Raw genomic sequence first — 17,988 nt, 5'->3', positions numbered from 1 at the left:
CCAAATGCAAAGTGTAACAGGGCTTCTTCCCCATGGGGGACATCGTTAGCTCTCGGGCATCTTTCCCCAGAACCTCTCGAGATGCTGCTCCCCGCACTCTGATTACATGCAAAATCATTGGATAGGCCCGTGCCAAGGTTCGCGACGGTCTGCTATCTAGAAAGCTTGGACGTGTCGAAAGTATAAAGAGTTCATCAGAGTATGTTTAGATGAGTTTATGCTTGGACAAGCCTCTTGCCAGTCTTCGAGTCGCGTCACCAACTTAGAAGCTGCTACTTTGGTCAAGACAGCTGTGATTTACCTCATTCTCTTGACTGTCCTTGTTAAACGTACTTAGCCCTCATCTTCTCTCCACGACGTACCAGCCATGTCCGATCTGGAAAAGCGAGCCTCTCACAGCGGCTCTCAAAGCCAAGTCGAAGATGTGAACAATACCATCCTGGCTCAGGCCGATGCGCCTATCAACTACGATAGTGATGGCATCAAGGGAATTGTGCGCTCGCCGTACGTGCTAGGTGCCGCGCTGCTTGCCTCTTTCGGTGGCTTCTCGTTTGGCTACGGTAAGGGCCCGGACTTTGCTTCTAAAGTGCGACAGTTCTGAACACCTTGCTGACACCCACAAGACCAGGGTGTCATCTCCATCATTCTCGTTATGCCACAGTTTCACGAGTGGTTTCCCGAGACTGCCCCAGGCGGCCCCAGATATGGCTTCTACACCGGGTTCATGACCGGCATGCTCGAGTTCGGAGCCTTCATCGGCTGCCTTTTCCTCCCGTATCTCGCCGACAAGATCTCTCGCAAGTGGGCTCTGACTATTGCAACCTTCTTCTTCTGCGTGGGCGCTATTATACAGACCGCTGCTCACAACTACGGAACGCTTGTGGCGGGCCGCACCATTGGTGGCGTTGGAGTCGGGACTCTGGCAATGGGTGCGCCGCTCTACATCTCAGAAATTGCGCCCCCAAACCTTCGCGGTTCCCTCCTCGTACTCGAGTCTATCAGCATCGTAATCGGTGCCATCATTGCTTATTGGATCACATTTGCAACAAGACACATGGATGGAGAATGGGCATTCAGACTGCCTTTTGCTCTGCAAATGGCCCCGGCCCTGATGGTTGGTCTTGGAATCCACTTCTTCCCTTTCTCGCCTCGCTGGCTTGCCATGGTGGGTCGTGATGAAGACAGTCTGGGGTCTCTGACCAAATTGCGCCGGGTCCCACCAACAGACGAGCGAGTCCAGGCCGAGTGGAAGGGAATCCTGTCTGAAGTTCGCTTCCAGCAGGCCATGCTCGCTCGGGAACACCCAAGCTCCAACGCTTTCACGGCAGAGTTGAATCAGTGGGCAGACCTCTTCAAGCCCAGATACCTGAAGCGCACGACTATCGCCCTTGGTATTCCTTTTTTCCAACAGGTAATGATCCGTGATGGGCGCTGCCTGATGTCATAGTGCTGACAGCCATTTCAGTTCAGTGGGATCAACGCGTTTGTGTATTACGCGCCAACGTTCTTCGCCGCCCTTGGACAAAAGGGAGACATGCCCCTTATTCTCTCTGGCATGGTCAACATCTGCCAGCTTGTTGCCGGTATCCCCACGTTCCTTTTCCTCGATCAAGTTGGTCGCAGAAAGCTCGCCATTGGTGGTGGCTTTGCGATGGCTGTTCCCCACCTGATCATGGCTGGGGTTGTCGGCAAGTTCAGCTCGTCGTGGGATGAGCACCCCGCAATGGGCTGGTTTGGTGTCGCTCTCATCTGTAATTTAATCCGGGTTTTTGATTGTAAACAACAATTGCTGACACGTTTTGCAGATATCTACGTCCTTTGCTATGCGACTTCGTAAGTTGACGACCACGTTTCGATATCATACTCACGTGCTGACTTGGTGCTATCTTAGTTACGGCCCTCTTGCCTGGACGTTGCCTGCCGAGGTCTTTCCTAACTCCAAACGCGCCAAGGGCGTTGGCGCTGCGACTGCCATGATCTGGCTGGCTAATTTCATCATCGGCGTTTGTGTACCAGAGATGGTCATTAAGCTTGGATGGGGCACCTATCTGTTCTTCGGGTTGTTCTGTGTTGCCGCGGGTGTCTTTTCCTTCTTCTTGGTGCCCGAGACTGCCCACAAGTCTCTCGAACAGATTTCTGAGCTGTTTGGTGATAATAGCGTGGTTGAGGAGCAGGATATCCGCCGCCGCATCGTAGAAGAAGTCTGGACCGACCCCAAGTACAACTCGGTCACTGTGTCCCGGGCTTGAGTTGAGGTCAATCGAAAGAATCATGATGTAGCGATTTGATGAGAAATGTCTAGTGAAATATGAGAAGACGCGGAGCACCCACTGCGCTTATTACAATTCATTGTAGTGTCATATCAAGTGATCTTGCATCTGCAGGCTCCCCTGGCTCCGTCTTGTCCAAGGCATGGTGTCTGTAGCCACTGTCTTGGGGGCGTCATTGTTCCACCTTTCCCCTCTACGAAACGAGGATTCGGGTGGCAGACAGAACATAGGCGCGCTGCTCATTACGGAAACGCTCGCAAGCACTTCACTTTACCCGTTTGCGAATAGCCAGATGAAGGACTTCTGTCCAATCAGGCCTATTTAGCAGACCTTGACTGAAATGCAGAAGAGCGAAACCGACACTCATCCGAGGCGTCACGCACGGATACGGGCTGAGGGGAAACCCTAACAATTAACGTAGCACGCTTAGGTAGAAGAACATGAGAACAGCGTGGAGTAGGGCGAGTCAGCGTATGGATAGGCCGCTAACTAAGCCACGGCTAGGCCACATGCCGCTACTTTCGCCGAGTGATGTCCCTCTTTATATGCCCTCTACCGCCCCATCTCACTGAGCAGCTCATCGGCGAAATGCTGCCAACCTGAGCGCCATCCTATGCATCCCGTCTCCTCTTTCCCATCATCCTTCACTCCTTAATCTTAGCCATGGTCTGATTGTCCTTCTCCGGGACGGGAAGGGATGGCTCCACCACAGAGACGCGAGCGGATTGTGCCCTGCGTGAAATGCAGAGGTAAGTAGGATTGCGGGATTGCCAGTTCGATGATTGGTGATTTTTCCGTCTTGATTATCGGATATAATGCCGTCTTACACGCACCCCGAGCAAGCCGCGGAATGCGCGGGCTGAAATCCTCAACATCACCCCTTGTTTTGATTTTGGTGATGTCAAGTGAACGTCGAGAACTGATTTGATCGATTGCTGGGACACAGAAAAACATCTGAAATGTAAGACAATATCCAATTTTCCCGTCCATCGGACCTTGTCCTGGGTTGAGGTTTCACGGTAAACTTATCTGTTAATCGGTTGTATTAACCTCTCCTGGCTTCTAGGTGATGGCGACATCCCGTGCTCTCACTGCAAGAAGTCAGAGTCCCGGTGTACGCGAGTGAACAATAAATTCAGGTTCAAAAGAGTAGTTACGACTGAGAAACGATTTTCCTTCGACGTCGATCAGCCTTGGTTACAAACGACCCCGGACACTTGTAAGACCGACCCTGTCCCTCTTCACTCGTTGACACATCTCAGCTCTAACACAAACGTGGCACCGTTAAGTCCAGGCTCGACCTCTCGCTATTGTCGATGAATCCAGAAAGCCATCGGAAGATACACCCTCGAAACTAAAGCATGCATTAACAGCACCGATTTCCGATACCATTTCTCAAAATGGAGAAGCAAACAACCAACACGATGACCAGATTCACGACCAAATAACCGTTGCGGCAGAACTGCTGCAGTCCATCTCACAAAGAGAACACAGTAATCCATCCGAGTCCATCGGCACGTCGAGAGTCCCTACCCATCAATCTCGACTTCGAACGAATCAGTCGCCCCCAAGAGGAGAGACAACCCCTGAAGATGTTCCTCAAATAGCGCTTGAAGATGCCATTGATCCCAATCTCGCTGCTACTCCAGCAGCCTCTTCCACAATAGAAACCCCATACTCTGGATTTTCAGCTCCCAGCCCGTCGGTCCCACGGTCGATACCAGATGGATGGGATCGAAGGACTCCTGACATTGGAGGCAGCAGATTGAGCGTACTCTCCCAGCAATGGCAACTACCTCTGGGAGATAACCGCGGACGATCATCTTCAGTATCGAGAAGCCTGGGTGGAGAGCTGCACCTTGGTCTTCAAGAAGGTTGTCTTATTCGTTGCTTCATAGAACATCTGGCTGCAGCTGTAAGTTGGGTACTTGATGCTGGGCGAATTGGTCGGATCCCTCTATCCCCTGACTTTGCTAACAGCTTCAACAGTTTGACACGACTGATAGGGACCGACATTACGTTACTGTAGTTCCGCAACGAGCTATGCATAATCCACTGCTGATGAACGCAATCTGTACTGCATCGGCCAGGTTTCTCACACAGATCTGGTCAAAGAAGCCGCCAAATCAGGTTATAGACTTTAATGGGATTCCTCTCCCGAATTTAGACAAAGAGTCGGCGATACACTATCACAGCAAGTCCATCTCCTATCTGATGGATACTTCGACTGATCCTGCAAACCCGTGTACGGACGATGCATTGACTGCCATTACGATTCTACGATATCATGAACAAGTAGACAGTAGGAGATTCGACGATCCTTTCAAGGCAGAACACTACTAAATGATCTCGATGTTATAGCGCACCTTACCGGAACCGATCACGAAACCTACATCAATGCTGTCCAAGCTGTCTTCCATGCTCAACAGGAGGAGACAATTGGACTCTTCAGCATCGTATATCACCCTCCCCGCGGTCTCGACATATATGCACCGACTATGCCCTCTTTACGACATTCTGCAACTCTAATTGCCCTCCGCCAAGAAATATGGTCTGTTCTTCTCTATCGAAGACCATTTCGATTACCCCTCTACGGAACCGAAGACTGCTCCTTGTTCGAACCTGATTCCGTTGCCGACGACTTTGACTGGGCGAATCGTATTCTGGTCTGGTGCGCATACGTCGTCAAGTTCTGCTTCGGTGCGAATTCCGAGGGCACTGTTGAAACTGAAGATCCGAAAATAAGAGCCGATCAATGGAAAGCCATCGAGGCCTTTCAGCATAATTGGGACACGCACCAGCCACCTCACTTCAAGCCCCTTGCCTACCAAGAGCGAAACCCGGAAATGGGAGAGTACTTTCCCACAGTATGGCATGCCAATGATTGTCAGGTGCTGGCCCTCCAGCACATTGAACTCATGCGAATCGTCTTGGCTGTGCACGGGGCCAAGAACAAACGGCTAGGCATCGGCGCGCAAGCTGCAAACCAGGTGCTGGAGGAGACCCTGAGGGAGTCGACCAGGAAGATTTGCGGTTTAGCTATCTCGAATCGGAAGGATCAACCATCAATGGTCACAGCTGGAGTCGGTGTGTCGTTGTGTGGGGAGTACTTCCGTGACGAAGGGGAACAGAAAGCTGTAGTTAGCTTCATGGATATGCTTGAGACGATGCATGCCTGGCCTACGAGCTCAGTGGTAGATGCTTTGAGGACGGCCTGGAGTACGCACACCAAGGTGTGAGGCATTATCAGTAGGCAATTTATACGACTGAATATTACTGGCAAGTCACATCAATGTTGTACCTGAACCATTATATCAGGTGGCTCTTTGGCATGGATATCTGATGCACTTTGCAATCAACATGTAATGGGGAGAATAGGCAAGATTGCCGGTCAAACTATGAGTTCACAGATCTCTTTCGGTCTTTGCGCCATTTGGTCCCAGCAAGCGGGGCGGCAAGTTTGCTAGATACCATGCCGTTTGCCGGCTTTCGTTTCTCTGTTTCTCGACCAACAACCCCAGCTCGAGCCCTTTCCTCCAGGGTGGTAGACTATTGATCATCTCCTGAACATTATTTTCAACTCTCACACACTAACCACTGCAACCGTGATGGAAGAACTCTACCCGGAGACCATCATCATCATTATCGTGGCGAAGCTTCTGTTGAGGCGTTGAAGCCCGAGGCTATTGGCACCGGTAATGTCTGCCAACCATGCATTTTCCTATTCGAGTCAAGATGCCTGAAGCAGATAGATGTCATACTATTGTCAAGGTTCTGGGACATATTAAATGCACATGAGTGAGAAATTCGCATGAACGCTCGTAACAAAGTCTAACAAGCTATCTACACTCTTCCTACTTTGACTCGACATCACCTCTCCACTTCTTGAACTGCCGCGCGGGCAGCTTGATATTAAACATATGGTCAATCTCCATCACGCTTCGTCCCTTCATCTCTGGCAAGAAGAACCAAGAAAGCAAGACTCCTAAAGCACACAATCCGACGTAAATAAAGCCCGTCTTTCCTCCCCAGTTTCCGGCGTCCGGATTGTAGGCGAGAGGAAGAAGGAAGTTGATTAACACAGACGATCCTTGCTGAGCAACGCCGCCGATACCCTGTGTCTTTGCTCTCAACCTCAACGAGCTCGTTTCGCCCATGATCGCATAGCCGGCAGGCCACGCGCCCATACCACAAACAATGATGATGGCGATGCACCCTCCGGCGGTGAAATACGCGACTGCAGGTCCTCTCCATATGCCAGAGATACCTACAGCAATCCAGAGTACAGTAGAGATTGACATCGAGATCAGTGTGACCTTTCTACGTCCAACTCTCGATAGAACCCACAGGCCAACGCCATTTGCGAATGTGCCAGCAACGATGCCACCGATCAGGATCATGAGACTGGTGCTCGACTTCATGCCGATGGTCTGCAAGAAGTAGCTTGACTTGGCAATCAGGTCGAGGCCAAACATCGCTGGGAGCAAGTTGGCCATGATGACAATCATCGTTCGTCGAGTATTGACGCCCTGGAAGCAGGTCAAGTACGTCGCTCCCGATGTAGCCTCCTTCTCTTCCGCAATGCTAGCCCGAACCTTCTCTAGGACCTTCAATGCATCCACTCTAGGTGCGTAGAGTTTGCGTGAGGACTCGAGAGCTCTATCGGACTGCCCGCGTTCTTCGAGATATGCGGGACTTTCGGGGATGATGACCGAGAGGATAAAAGGAACAACTGCGAGAAGCCATTGGGAGCCAAAGGCGACGAGGTATCCGGTCCTGTTAGGTGCTTTGTTGACGAGGAAGACGACAATCGATCCCAGCAGTTGACCCAAGAGATTTCCCGTCGGCACCAAGCCCATGACCGAGGCGCGCAGAGATGTCGGCGCTGTCTCGGAGATGTACGTCATTGCGGTGACTTTGAGTATTCCAATGGCAATTCCTTGAACCGTCTTGCCGGCGAAGAAGAGGGCTCGCATGGTCTCGATATCCGCGGGGAGGTAAGAGAAGAAAATGCCTGCGACGCCAACAGCGCAAATGATAGCACCTGTCCGTAAGCTCCAAATGCGCCCGATGCGATCCTGATACCATCCTGCAAAGACGGAGCCGATGGCCATGCCGAGGGGAATCGCGGCCGACCATAGCGACACCCAGAGTGATGGAATGATCCATTTGTCATTGTAAAGTTCTCCATAATCGTGCTGGAAGGGCTCGACGGCGACGATGGAGCCGACAATCACCAACGCGTAACCCCATCCGATGACGACGATTGTCAGGGACAGGCAGTACGCTACGACCTTGGGGTACTGGCGAATGGCCTGGCCCAGAGGCAGGTCCTTTTCCTCCTCTGGCACATTGGTGACAGACGTGGTGCTGATTGACTTCATGAGAGGGTTCGTTGACTCGTCTCGGACGCGACTGGTTTCGCCTGGCGCAAGATCTCGTTCTCGTCCGCCCCTCGTCTCTGTTATGTAGGACGGAGAGGGCGACTCCGTCAACTCGATGTTGTTGGTCGTGATCGACCCCCTGTCGCCAGGGCTGATCTTATCGTGAAAGGGGTTCATCGCTTAGCAAATATTTGCCAAAACTTTAAACGAGCGAATGGGGTAGACAGAATTAGGTATAGCTCCGCGCAGAGTGAAATGAGATTTGACAATGATTTCCTGTGTGTTCCCCCGGCAGTTATTTGCGCAGCTTTCTAGAGTATGATTGTGCGTTGGTCGGCGAGAACAATGGTAAGAGGTGGTGTGATGCCTTTCCATTCGGGATTCCAGTCTTGTGATTTGAACAGACTGGGAGCTTTTAAAGAACCCAGAATTCCTTCTTTACGCTAACATGTCCATCTTTAACGTGTGCAATCTGGCAAACGACTCTCAACGAACATTTGCGGTGGCATTGCTGTGAAGGATTGAAGACTAGGAGATGCCATGGCGCAGCAACACGGGTCAGCGACGTTGAAGTCCCCAACGGATTCAACTACGATCGCCAAGCTGGAGTTGACGACGCTCTTGACTCTTCCAGCTAGCACGTAGAAACTCAGATCCTTCGACTGATAGTGGTCCAGATATCCAAGTACCCCCATTCAGTCGTCGTCCGCATAAGAAAATAAGCATTGTGGCATTCTAAGACGATGCGGGGGCGTGCGACAGCGCGGCGCAGCAACTGGCACGTTCCTCTGCCGCTGCCATGTTGGACCATCGCCGCTCGCGCAATGTGCACTTCTTCCGACGGGTACGGGAACGGGAACGGACTAGAATCTTAGATCCAACTTCCAAGGCCCACATGTTTGCTAGCTGCCGTTATTCTTCGATCCTTCTAGGCTCGAGCCAACGGTGTTACTCTGATTGGAAGCTCAGTATGCGCCAATCTGCACCACCAGCCCCCTACGGACACGGATACGGGGAGCCCGTCTAAGCCACATACATATTGACTACGGTCCCAAACGTACGCGAACACACTTGATCAGAATGATGCACCGAGACAAATGCGTCGTAATCCTATCTTTCACTCATATGCCCGTAGGAAATTGGATATGATCCGCTGGCATTGACGGAGAATATCGATAATCCCGGATCACCGAAGACTCAGAGGATTGGAACAGGATTCAACGACTTGGTCGACGAGATTCCATGCCTCTATTCGACTGAGACCTGATTTAAGAGCTGGTCTTAGGATCATCAAGGATCGTTCTCTTGTCTAAGAGAGAATCCCGTATCAAAAACACCCATACATCTCAATTCTTCATGTCGATTTTGTTGAAGCACCGAACAAACACCACACCCTCAGCATGAGTTCTGTTCTCGAAGAGTCTGCAAGCATGGGCCCACACCCTCTCTGCTACATCGTTACACCAGTTGGGTGCATGGGGTATGGCCTTGACGAGGACGCTTGCGGCAAGGAACTCGCACAACTCGTTCCCAGCGGCGTTCCAACGGCTATTATCCTAGACGCCGGATCAACTGATAGTGGCCCCGAGAAACTGGCACTTGGCACCATGACTTGCCCTCGTTCAGCCTATGTCAGAGACTTGACCAAGTTGCTAAAGCTCGTACATGACTTTCGGGTTCCATTGGTCTTCGGCTCTGCCGGAGGAGATGGCTCCGACGAACATGTGAAGTTGATGGAAGAAATCATTGAAGAGATTTGTGCAGAAGATAGCAACTCGTAAGTCCTGCCTTACCCAAAGCTACATTCCTTGGCTAATGGAACAAGGCAATACTCGTTCAAAACTGTTTCAATATTTTCTAGTATCGACAAATCCGTCATTCTCGAACGACTCAATGTTGGGGGGATCTCCGGCTGTGGCGTCTGTGTGCCCCCATTAAAGTCCAAAGATGTCAAAGATTCAACTCGCGTTGTGGCACAAATAGGCCCCGAGGCGTTCGTCGATGCCATGGAAGCCACACCCGACTTCGATATCATCATCGGCGGAAGGGCATACGATCCCGCTCCTTATGTTGCATACTCCATGTACCAGCTCAAACGTCAGAACCCAGGCATCACTCACGACCAAATTGAGTCAATACATGGCGGCTTTCTGCACATGGGCAAGATCATGGAATGTGGCGGGCTTTGTTCAACACCCAAGTCCCACGGCGCTGTTGCCACCGTCTACGAAAGTGGCATGTTCGACGTCAGACCAATCGCGCCCGGTTCACGTTGCACGCCACTGTCAGTAGCCGCGCATTCATTGTATGAGAATACGAGGCCTGACATCCTGCGAGGGCCCGGAGGTGCTCTTCATCTCGACCAGGCACACTATGAGCAGCTCAGCGATCAGCGTACCGTCCGAGCACGTGGGGCGCGCTTTGTTTCGTCAATCGCAGATGGCAAACCATATCAGTTCAAGCTAGAAGCCGCACGCGTTCTTGGCTATCGATCCATTGTTCTTGGGAGTGTCAAAGATCGTAAGTTGGCGTTGGTCTTAGAAGAGTTGTTGCCCATATTCAACAGGCTTGCAGGACTGACAATGCGCAGATATACTCATTGAGCAATTGGACGACTTGCTCATTCTTGTCAAAGCCTACGTCAAGCAGCAACATAAAAATGTGTCCGGTGACTGGGATCTAGACTTCCACACTTATGGCAAAGGGCAGAGCACGCCCAGTGGTCCCGGGGAGATATTCATCGTCGCGGAAGCAATTGCCCCGACACAAGAACTTGCGACAGGTCTCGTATCGACAGCGCGAATTGCATTGATTGTAAGGATGACTCTATCACATAGTCCCAATACTTTCTAACAGCAATGTAGCATGGGCCATATGCGGGCCAAAAGGCTACGTCCGGCAACTTCGCTTTTGGGATTGCTGGGAAATTAGAGATTGAGACCGGCCCATGTGCCCAGTTCTCGATATACCATCTCATCGATCTCAAGCCGGGCGAAGAAAGGCTCTCAATTACATCAGAGAACCAGAAGAACAGAAGCCTCCTCCGCTCTTCAGTCTCCATATTTGGAAACGGTCAGGGAACAAGAAGTAATCAGCCTCTCCCGACGGACTTTGAGTCTCAGTCGACAGGCGGGCCGGATACAAATGGCGAGAAAGCCCACGCGAGCCCGCGGAACTCTCCTTCGAGTCCAAAGAGCATTGCAGGTCACCCGAGAACCCTTTCGGACATCTCCCGAGTCCTTCGTTCGAAGAACGCGGGACCTTACGAGATTACAATGGACGTCATCTTCGAGTCCGAGTGCACCTTCAGAGCGATTCGAGAGTCGGGAATACTACATCCTGTCAATGTCGCCGAGGCTGTTGGCATTTCTGAGAGCGACATTGTTTGGACTGGGTTCTTTGAACCGGCTCTGGCATTCAAGGTAACGATACCTCGGTTCAGAGGGGGAAAGAGAGCTTCAGCCGGCAGCTTTATGGAGAACGATATTCATGGGTCGCAACAACACTTGGGACTATCAGTATTGAAGCTGCCAGCAAACTTCGCAGTCGAGGAGAACTGAATTGATAAGGTTGTATTTGAAGTACGTAGAACAGGTTTTTGCATGCATATAGACATAGAACACTAGGACATAATACATGAAGACTTATGTGGTCTATCGTGACCATGCTTCGGAATATGACGTTCCAGCGCGCAGCATATGGAGTGAGCATGAGGCCCAAAGCACTCTGGCCCAAGATCAATTATCCTCGCTTTCCGATTTGCCCATCCCTCTCCATAATTCGCCGTCGCATGGTAAATGCAGTAGACACGGCTTCGATCATGTGGATTTGGCAAGAAACTTGCGTGCCCCGGCCCGTACGGACCTCCGCAGCGCTTGTGACTGACCATAAGCGGTGTCGATCGCTTCGCCCATGCGCCTGGATCTAGAGGGTTCTGTCCTACGAGCGGCAGCAGGCCGAGCTTGTAGTCGCTAGTCCAGCTTCCGTCGGCAGAGTACACAATGCCTCTGAAGACACCAGGAATATCAACCCATGTCGGGCCCTCGTTAACGCCCCGGCGGCCCTCATCAGGACGTTCCCATGAGAGCTCAGCCCTCGAAATACAAAGGAGTGTGTCGGTAATGGCTTCTTCCGGGACACGAAGCTTAATCAAGAACAGGTCTTGCTGCGTGTCAGAATGATCTCCAAGAGGCCATCCGGACCAGCAGCAGTATAAATCGTGTCCATTGGGACTAAAGACTGTGGCGTCGATGGACCAGTGGTCCGGCATACCCTTCAGCGGACCTAGAAACTCCCATGCGGAGGCGTCCATCGGATCCTGGGACGACGATCGGAGGACCGTAGTCCGATGGCCCGGGTTCCCGACCCCGGGCGGCGCGCCACAGGTGTAGATATACCACCGGCCCTTGAGGTAGTGCAGTTCTGGTGCCCAAATGTTGACTGACCATGGAGTCCCCGGCGCCGGCTGCCAAACGACACTCTTGTGGCAGTGGTGAAAGTTCTCGAGGGTATTAGAGCACCATATTTCGACGCGGTTGTCCAGGGTAAAGGTGAAGTAGAATTTGCCATTGCCGGCCACAATCCAAGGGTCCGGCGTGTCGACATCGCAAATGGTTCGGTTAGACATGTTTTTCAAGCTTTTCGAATGGATTGCCAAGTTGATCAAGGGACTGTCTCAAGTGATGAGGTTCTTTGAGGTGTTTTCAAGCTTATTTGTGGCGTGTTCAGAGAAATCAGACTCAACGGCTCAAAAGGCTGAAGCGCTGAAGACGCAGCGGTGCTTGGGCTGCGGGAACGTCACTTGTGTTTCAGCCAAAGTCATCTGATGTTGCGGCCTTGGAGTTGGAGATCAGCAGGGACAAGGTGAGTAATCCTAGTACTTGCGTCATTTCTCCGCATTATCTGCCCCGGGTTGATCAGCAAACTCAAGCAACCAGATGCTTGGAAAGCTTGGATGGGTTGAGTTCTAGTAGAGGAGATTTCTTTCTGGTTTGACATGTGCAAGTCAATGCGGAGAGCCTGGTTATGTGTTAAGAAAAGCAAGCAGCTTTTTTTGCAGCACAAAGACACTGGTGAAAGCATTCCATCACAGATCTCGGCACTTCAAGACACGAGTCATGACGGGAACGCCGCTCTCGGGCAAGTCGGGTATGTCTGACCATGGACTCAGAAGGCATGTTCAATGAAATGTTTACTGTCTAAAGTTGTACCTATGTCAATTGGAAGCTGTCATGGTGCATCCAATAATTCACCAGAGAGTCAATAGTCATCATTTCTTCAATCCCACGTCAGACCACAAACCCGTTGGTGCCCTCGGCGGGGAACATTTCCATGTATATGGTCAGGCTTCATTGCCGCATTATCGGTTTGAGAATAATATGCTTGGTTGGATTCGGAGAACTCTGGAAACTTTGTCAGCGGTTCAGAAGAGACGCCGAGAATTATCGAATTCCGGAGTGGAGGCACAGGAAGGAGAGGCACATACGTATTGGCCATAGTGAACATCTCGATATCTCTCAGTCTCCCTTTCCTCAGGATTGATCTGGTAATAAGCCAAGAGCCACTCAGGATCTAGGGAGCTCCTCGCAAGCCCCTGCTCTGACGCCTGCACACATTGTTCAAAAAGAGGTGCGAATAATACTGAGGCTTGCTTAAGTTGCGCGTTGGCTTGACGGACGTCCTTCGAAAAGGCGGCAGATATTCGGGCCAATAGGGGTCGTTGGGCCTTCAGTGCTTTCATTACGGATATTAATGTTGCAGAGTACTTTACAAAGATATCGACCACCTCGGGCTTGAAACTATTCCCCAGAATGACCTTCCAAATGACGTTCGAGTAAATGAGTAGGATTTGCGGTTGCATGATGAACATTAGGAAGACTCTTGATATGAGAGGTACCAGGCGGATGATGGGGAAGGTAAATGAGTGAGAAGCCTACCAGCTTTTGAACCCCCGGATGGCGGACCGAAAACACTGCATATACCCTCATTCAACGCGGTGGATATGACATCGAGATAACGATCTTTAGTTGTAGGCTATCGTTAGTTTACAGCAACCGCAATCGCAAAAAGTAAGTAGTACGAGACGCACCAAATCCGGACATGCGCGAGGCAACGTAGCGGTAGGAAAAGGGCTCCTCGAATGGTGCGCCGTTTGAATGCACAAGAAGAACTGGACAATTTTAGCTACAATCACTCGACGGTCGCGCCTTCGTGCACAAACCTCCTTACGAGCGGGCGCCATCTCCTCGTCGGTCTTCTTGGACAATGCGAGCTAATGTTCTGGCGCAATCAGAACCAAATCGGAACCATCGAGAGCCGTCACTCGAAATACACCGCTCTTCACCTAGTTGAAGCCCTTCTCAATGATATCAACGCCATTAGCGGCGAAGTCCTCTCTGTTGGCGAACCAGGATCCTGAGCTGGCGATTCTGGGCTTTGGTTTTTCCGCAGTGGCCCGGTCCATAACCATCGGGAGGATTGTGACGAGAACCACCACAACAGCCAATGCTGAAAAAGGGGTCAGCAGGCTAGCTAGTTGCGAGAACCAGTGCAGTGGGAGAGTGGTATATTCCATTTCGACAAAGACCTCTTCAATACGACGATTCCAAGAATACGACTTGGGAAAGAGCCGAAGTGCTGGCTGGTGTGCTGGGCGAAGGAGAAATGGTGGAGCGAGAGGCCAGTTGCCGCAAGATGTTTTAGTCTGATTCTCACATTCGCGCAAAACACAGATAAATAAGTGAACGGAAGGTAGACACACAAAAGCCCGGGCAATTAGCTTTGCCGCTGCCTACAGCTTGTGTACACCTCTCCACGGAGCTGTGAGTAGCCGAACGTGAAAGTGTGGGATGGGAAGTATAAGCATTTCAGGCAAAGTATGGCGGACCGTCCAGTGTGAAATTCTATCCATCCATGTCTGGCGGCTAATACTCCCCGGATTCGTCGTAAACCTCCGTGCTCGTATCCGAGGCGGATCGTCTGACCACGTTGGTCTAAAGTCATTCGAACGAAGATTTTGGAGCTCGAGCTTGCAACAATTTGCTTCAAGGGACTACAAGCTTAGGATGGTGGTGTATCTACCACAAAATTATCCAACTTAGTAACTTCTTCAATTCTTCGAGGCAAAACTTCGATGTTCAACCATTGTTAAGTGCCACACTACTTGAAATGGGTGGCGCCTGGTGTCCCAGGCATCAATAGGGCAATGTACGTGCCTGAGAGGTGACTTTTTCCGTCTAAGGACGACACGAGAGACATTTTTGATCCGAAGTATATGCACTTTCGAATGCTGGTGGTGCTTGTGCGGTAGAATTTCCAACTAGAAAAGCTTTCATAGAAACTCAACACGAAGGGGGCTTACGACAAGTTGACGTGGGATCCGCACGATTGTTTCGTTCGTTTGCCAGCTTCGCCTTTATGAGCAATGATTGTATCACCGCTCGCATAGCAATGAGGGACTTCGATGGCCTCGCGATGAGCGAACAAGCACTTCAGATGGCATCTGTTGCATTTGATGAGGTGAATTATTTGCGCACTCCTGATGTCGGGGACAATGATTGTGGCGACATCGCTAGTGAAAGTTCAAAAGATAGATCATGGAACTGCGTTTTGGTCTATTTATAGCCAAAAGGACGTGATAATAAACACTATGGTATCGTTGCTTTAGTCTTCCTCTACCCCATATAATATTGCTTACGAGCATGCAGCGACGCTCCAAGTCATGTGTCAATCTTTTACAATGGCACAAAGGCAATTGATGTTGGGGCCCGTTCAAAGCCCGTTGCTTGCACAGCCAAAAGGCTTGCCGACGGTGCCCGCTCTAAACTCTTCAATGATGCCTTCAACACTGGCGTATGTGCCGGCAGTGAGGAACAAAAGACCGGTGAGAATAATGATGATGTTGAGACCCATCGTCGTAAGATCGGCAAGTTTTCCCGGCTTGGGGACACCGGCGCGATTATCGGCACCTCGCATGCGGAAGTAGGCGACGCCCCAGAAGATGAAGCCGAAGAATGAATCGAACAGAGAGGACATGAGGGAAAGCACTGAATCTAGTTAGCGAAAACTCTGGATCATTGGCCGAGAGAAACTTACGGGAAGAGAAGAAGGGGATAAGTTCGGCAATTAGGAACGCCAAAAGCCACAAGGCAAGAAGAATGGTGGCCCAAGAACCCCAGCCGACAATGGTGTGCTCGTGCAAATGCTTGGTGCCCTTGAAGAGACGGAAGAAGAGGAATCTAGCCGAAACGCTGGCATACAAGACGCCGAGGAAGACGAGAGTCGGGATCATGAAGGAGAATGACACCTTCTTATAGACTTCCTCGAGGGAGCCGAAGGCGGGAGCCGTCATGTATTGGTTTCCGACGAAGGCGTAGACGACAGCTCCGACAATGCTGAAGACGATGATCTCACCAATGGTCACGGCCCAGAGAGCCTTGGGGAAATCCCTATACTTGGCTTAGCATACATGCTAACAAAGAGTATGACTGTAGACTTACCTAGGATCCTTCATTTCCGCAATGAAACTGGGCAACGTGATTTGGCCGATGAAAGTATAGCTGATGTTCAGGAAAGCATTCATTCCAGAAACAAAAGTCGTGGCAGCAATGGGGATGGCCGTGACAATCGGGGCGCCGCCAGTCTTTGTTGTGCCTGTGGTCTCATCGACATACGTTGATCGGGGGTCGTAGCCGGCGGGATGCGCCTGAATGCCAGCAAAGATGGTCGCCAGAAGCACTGAGATGAAGGTGAAGGCTGCGGAGGCGGTTCCGGCTTTCGAAAGGGCGTCGAAGGTGCGAGGCAGCGAGCAGAGCCAGCAGATGATGGTGACGACGATGGAGAAGACGACGGTTCTGCAGACGACGGGGTCGGATTCGGTCATTGTGTTGAGGTACTTGGCGCCAACGAGGACGTGTAGAGCTTGGATGAACTACGTACGTAGTGTTAGCAATGCACCCATGTTGTCGACGGGAGTAAGAGGCATACAGTGTTGTTCAAAATGAACATGACAGCCGTAGCGTACCAGGCCCATGTCTTTCCCCAGAAGAGCATCTGGCCGATATCACAGACGTCGCGAACTTCGGGGTGTCTCATGCAGAACTGCCAAAGAACCAAAGATCTACACGGGCAGTCAGTATTATGTCGAGGCGAGCTGGGCGAGGGAGTCGGAACTTACGTGTAGAGCACAACGAGCGCGATGACGGCAGTGAGGATCAATCCGGGCACCAGGCCAAGAATACTATATGACCACGGGAAACTCATGATGGCCTATGTTGGTCAGCACGATCTGCCACGCGCCAAATCTCCCCCAAGACGGAAACTCACCAAACAAATGTACTCGGAAAACAGCAGGCCGGCCGTCTTCTGCCAGCTGCACGTCCTGTACTTGATCGCATGGCTATTCTCCTCGGCAAGCTGCTTGGTCAAGATGGCATCGGCGCTGTCCTCGCTGTCGGAGCCCTCTCCGACACCCTCCTTGCGAGGCGCAATCCGCGGGCCGACCTTTGTGTTGCGGCCGCCGAACCAGGCGCTGAAGCCGGAGGAGCCTCCTGTCTCGGCATCGGCGCGGGCAAAAGCGAGCTCAGAGGAGCCCTTGTCGTTGGACGTGGGCTCGGGTTGGCGTAGATCTTTATCCATGGCGCGCCAATTGAGTCGCGGCGATGCGCCGGGTGACACTGGGAGATGGAGGGGTAGAGGCGACGGGGTTTCGCAATGCGGGTGGGTGATGATATCGATGGCAATGGCGCAGTGGTATACTGGTATGAAGATACGGTGGGACGGATCACAGACGCTCAAGTGGCAGTTCGGCGGATGGAGAAGAAGAGAAGAGACGGAGGTGTAGAAGAGGAGGAGGGACGAGGACAAGAGGGAGGTAGAGTTCAGAACAGTCTCCAGGCACAGGATGACGGAGAGAATGCGCGAGCACGTGGGACGTGCGAGTTTAAGGGTACGAGAAGAAGGAGGGAGAGGCAAAGAGCTACGGGCTACTTGTGAAGAGGAAAAAGATCAGCTTAGCCAGGCGTCAGCAGTATGATCCCGGCAGTTGGGAAGAGAGATGCGACATGGCAAGGTGACATGGGAAGTTGGGAACGGCCGAAGAAGGGCTGGAGCCACGGACGCGGGTTCCTTGCGAGCCAGGAGTGTAAACTGGGCCGGAGGAGGGAGCGATGGGAGGAACTCGTTGCATGCGACTTGCAGGAGACTGCAGTAGGCAGATCGAGTATGCGCAGACAACAGCAACTGGGAAAGGTGTGCGGATGGTGTTATCCCTAGAGAGCGTGAGAGCGTGAGAGAGCAAAGGGATTTCGCCTTGTCAAAGATGATGGCGATACCTC

At 51.6% G+C, this 17,988-nt stretch overlaps 6 protein-coding genes across 6 annotated transcripts; 3 read left to right on the top strand and 3 right to left on the bottom strand.

The window, feature by feature from the left end:
• Positions 1-367: 367 nt before the first annotated feature.
• On the top strand, positions 368-2,249 carry CCOS01_08187 (uncharacterized protein; the record flags this gene model as incomplete). Its single annotated transcript, XM_060456348.1, has 5 exons — positions 368-560; positions 624-1,411; positions 1,466-1,751; positions 1,806-1,833; positions 1,892-2,249. The coding sequence occupies 5 exons, from the start codon at positions 368-370 to the stop codon at positions 2,247-2,249; spliced, it is 1,653 nt and encodes a 550-aa protein (XP_060312622.1).
• A 718-nt stretch (positions 2,250-2,967) lies between these two features.
• CCOS01_08186 (uncharacterized protein) lies at positions 2,968-5,509 on the top strand (the record flags this gene model as incomplete). Its single annotated transcript, XM_060456347.1, has 5 exons — positions 2,968-3,019; positions 3,217-3,231; positions 3,644-4,185; positions 4,260-4,572; positions 4,632-5,509. 5 exons carry the CDS (start codon positions 2,968-2,970, stop codon positions 5,507-5,509), a joined length of 1,800 nt encoding a protein of 599 aa, XP_060312621.1.
• A 615-nt stretch (positions 5,510-6,124) lies between these two features.
• CCOS01_08185 (uncharacterized protein) lies at positions 6,125-7,831 on the bottom strand (the record flags this gene model as incomplete). The annotated part of the gene is made up of 1 exon (XM_060456346.1): positions 6,125-7,831. One exon carries the CDS (start codon positions 7,829-7,831, stop codon positions 6,125-6,127), a length of 1,707 nt encoding a protein of 568 aa, XP_060312620.1.
• Positions 7,832-9,054: 1,223 nt separating this feature from the next.
• Positions 9,055-11,214, top strand: CCOS01_08184 (uncharacterized protein; the record flags this gene model as incomplete). The annotated part of the gene is made up of 4 exons (XM_060456345.1): positions 9,055-9,431; positions 9,480-10,174; positions 10,245-10,468; positions 10,519-11,214. 4 exons carry the CDS (start codon positions 9,055-9,057, stop codon positions 11,212-11,214), a joined length of 1,992 nt encoding a protein of 663 aa, XP_060312619.1.
• Positions 11,215-11,298: 84 nt separating this feature from the next.
• CCOS01_08183 (alpha-L-arabinofuranosidase II) lies at positions 11,299-12,281 on the bottom strand (the record flags this gene model as incomplete). The annotated part of the gene is made up of 2 exons (XM_060456344.1): positions 11,299-11,307; positions 11,541-12,281. The coding sequence occupies 2 exons, from the start codon at positions 12,279-12,281 to the stop codon at positions 11,299-11,301; spliced, it is 750 nt and encodes a 249-aa protein (XP_060312618.1).
• A 3,143-nt stretch (positions 12,282-15,424) lies between these two features.
• On the bottom strand, positions 15,425-17,290 carry CCOS01_08182 (transmembrane amino acid transporter; the record flags this gene model as incomplete). Its single annotated transcript, XM_060456343.1, has 6 exons — positions 15,425-15,699; positions 15,749-16,101; positions 16,153-16,583; positions 16,640-16,772; positions 16,830-16,921; positions 16,979-17,290. The coding sequence occupies 6 exons, from the start codon at positions 17,288-17,290 to the stop codon at positions 15,425-15,427; spliced, it is 1,596 nt and encodes a 531-aa protein (XP_060312617.1).
• Positions 17,291-17,988: the final 698 nt, after the last annotated feature.

Source organism: Colletotrichum costaricense (assembly GCF_030867565.1).
Source record: "Colletotrichum costaricense strain IMI 309622 chromosome Unknown Scaffold_8.1, whole genome shotgun sequence".
In the NCBI taxonomy this organism is placed as follows: Eukaryota; Fungi; Ascomycota; class Sordariomycetes; order Glomerellales; family Glomerellaceae; genus Colletotrichum; species Colletotrichum costaricense.
This window is presented reverse-complemented; position numbering and strand designations above follow the sequence as displayed.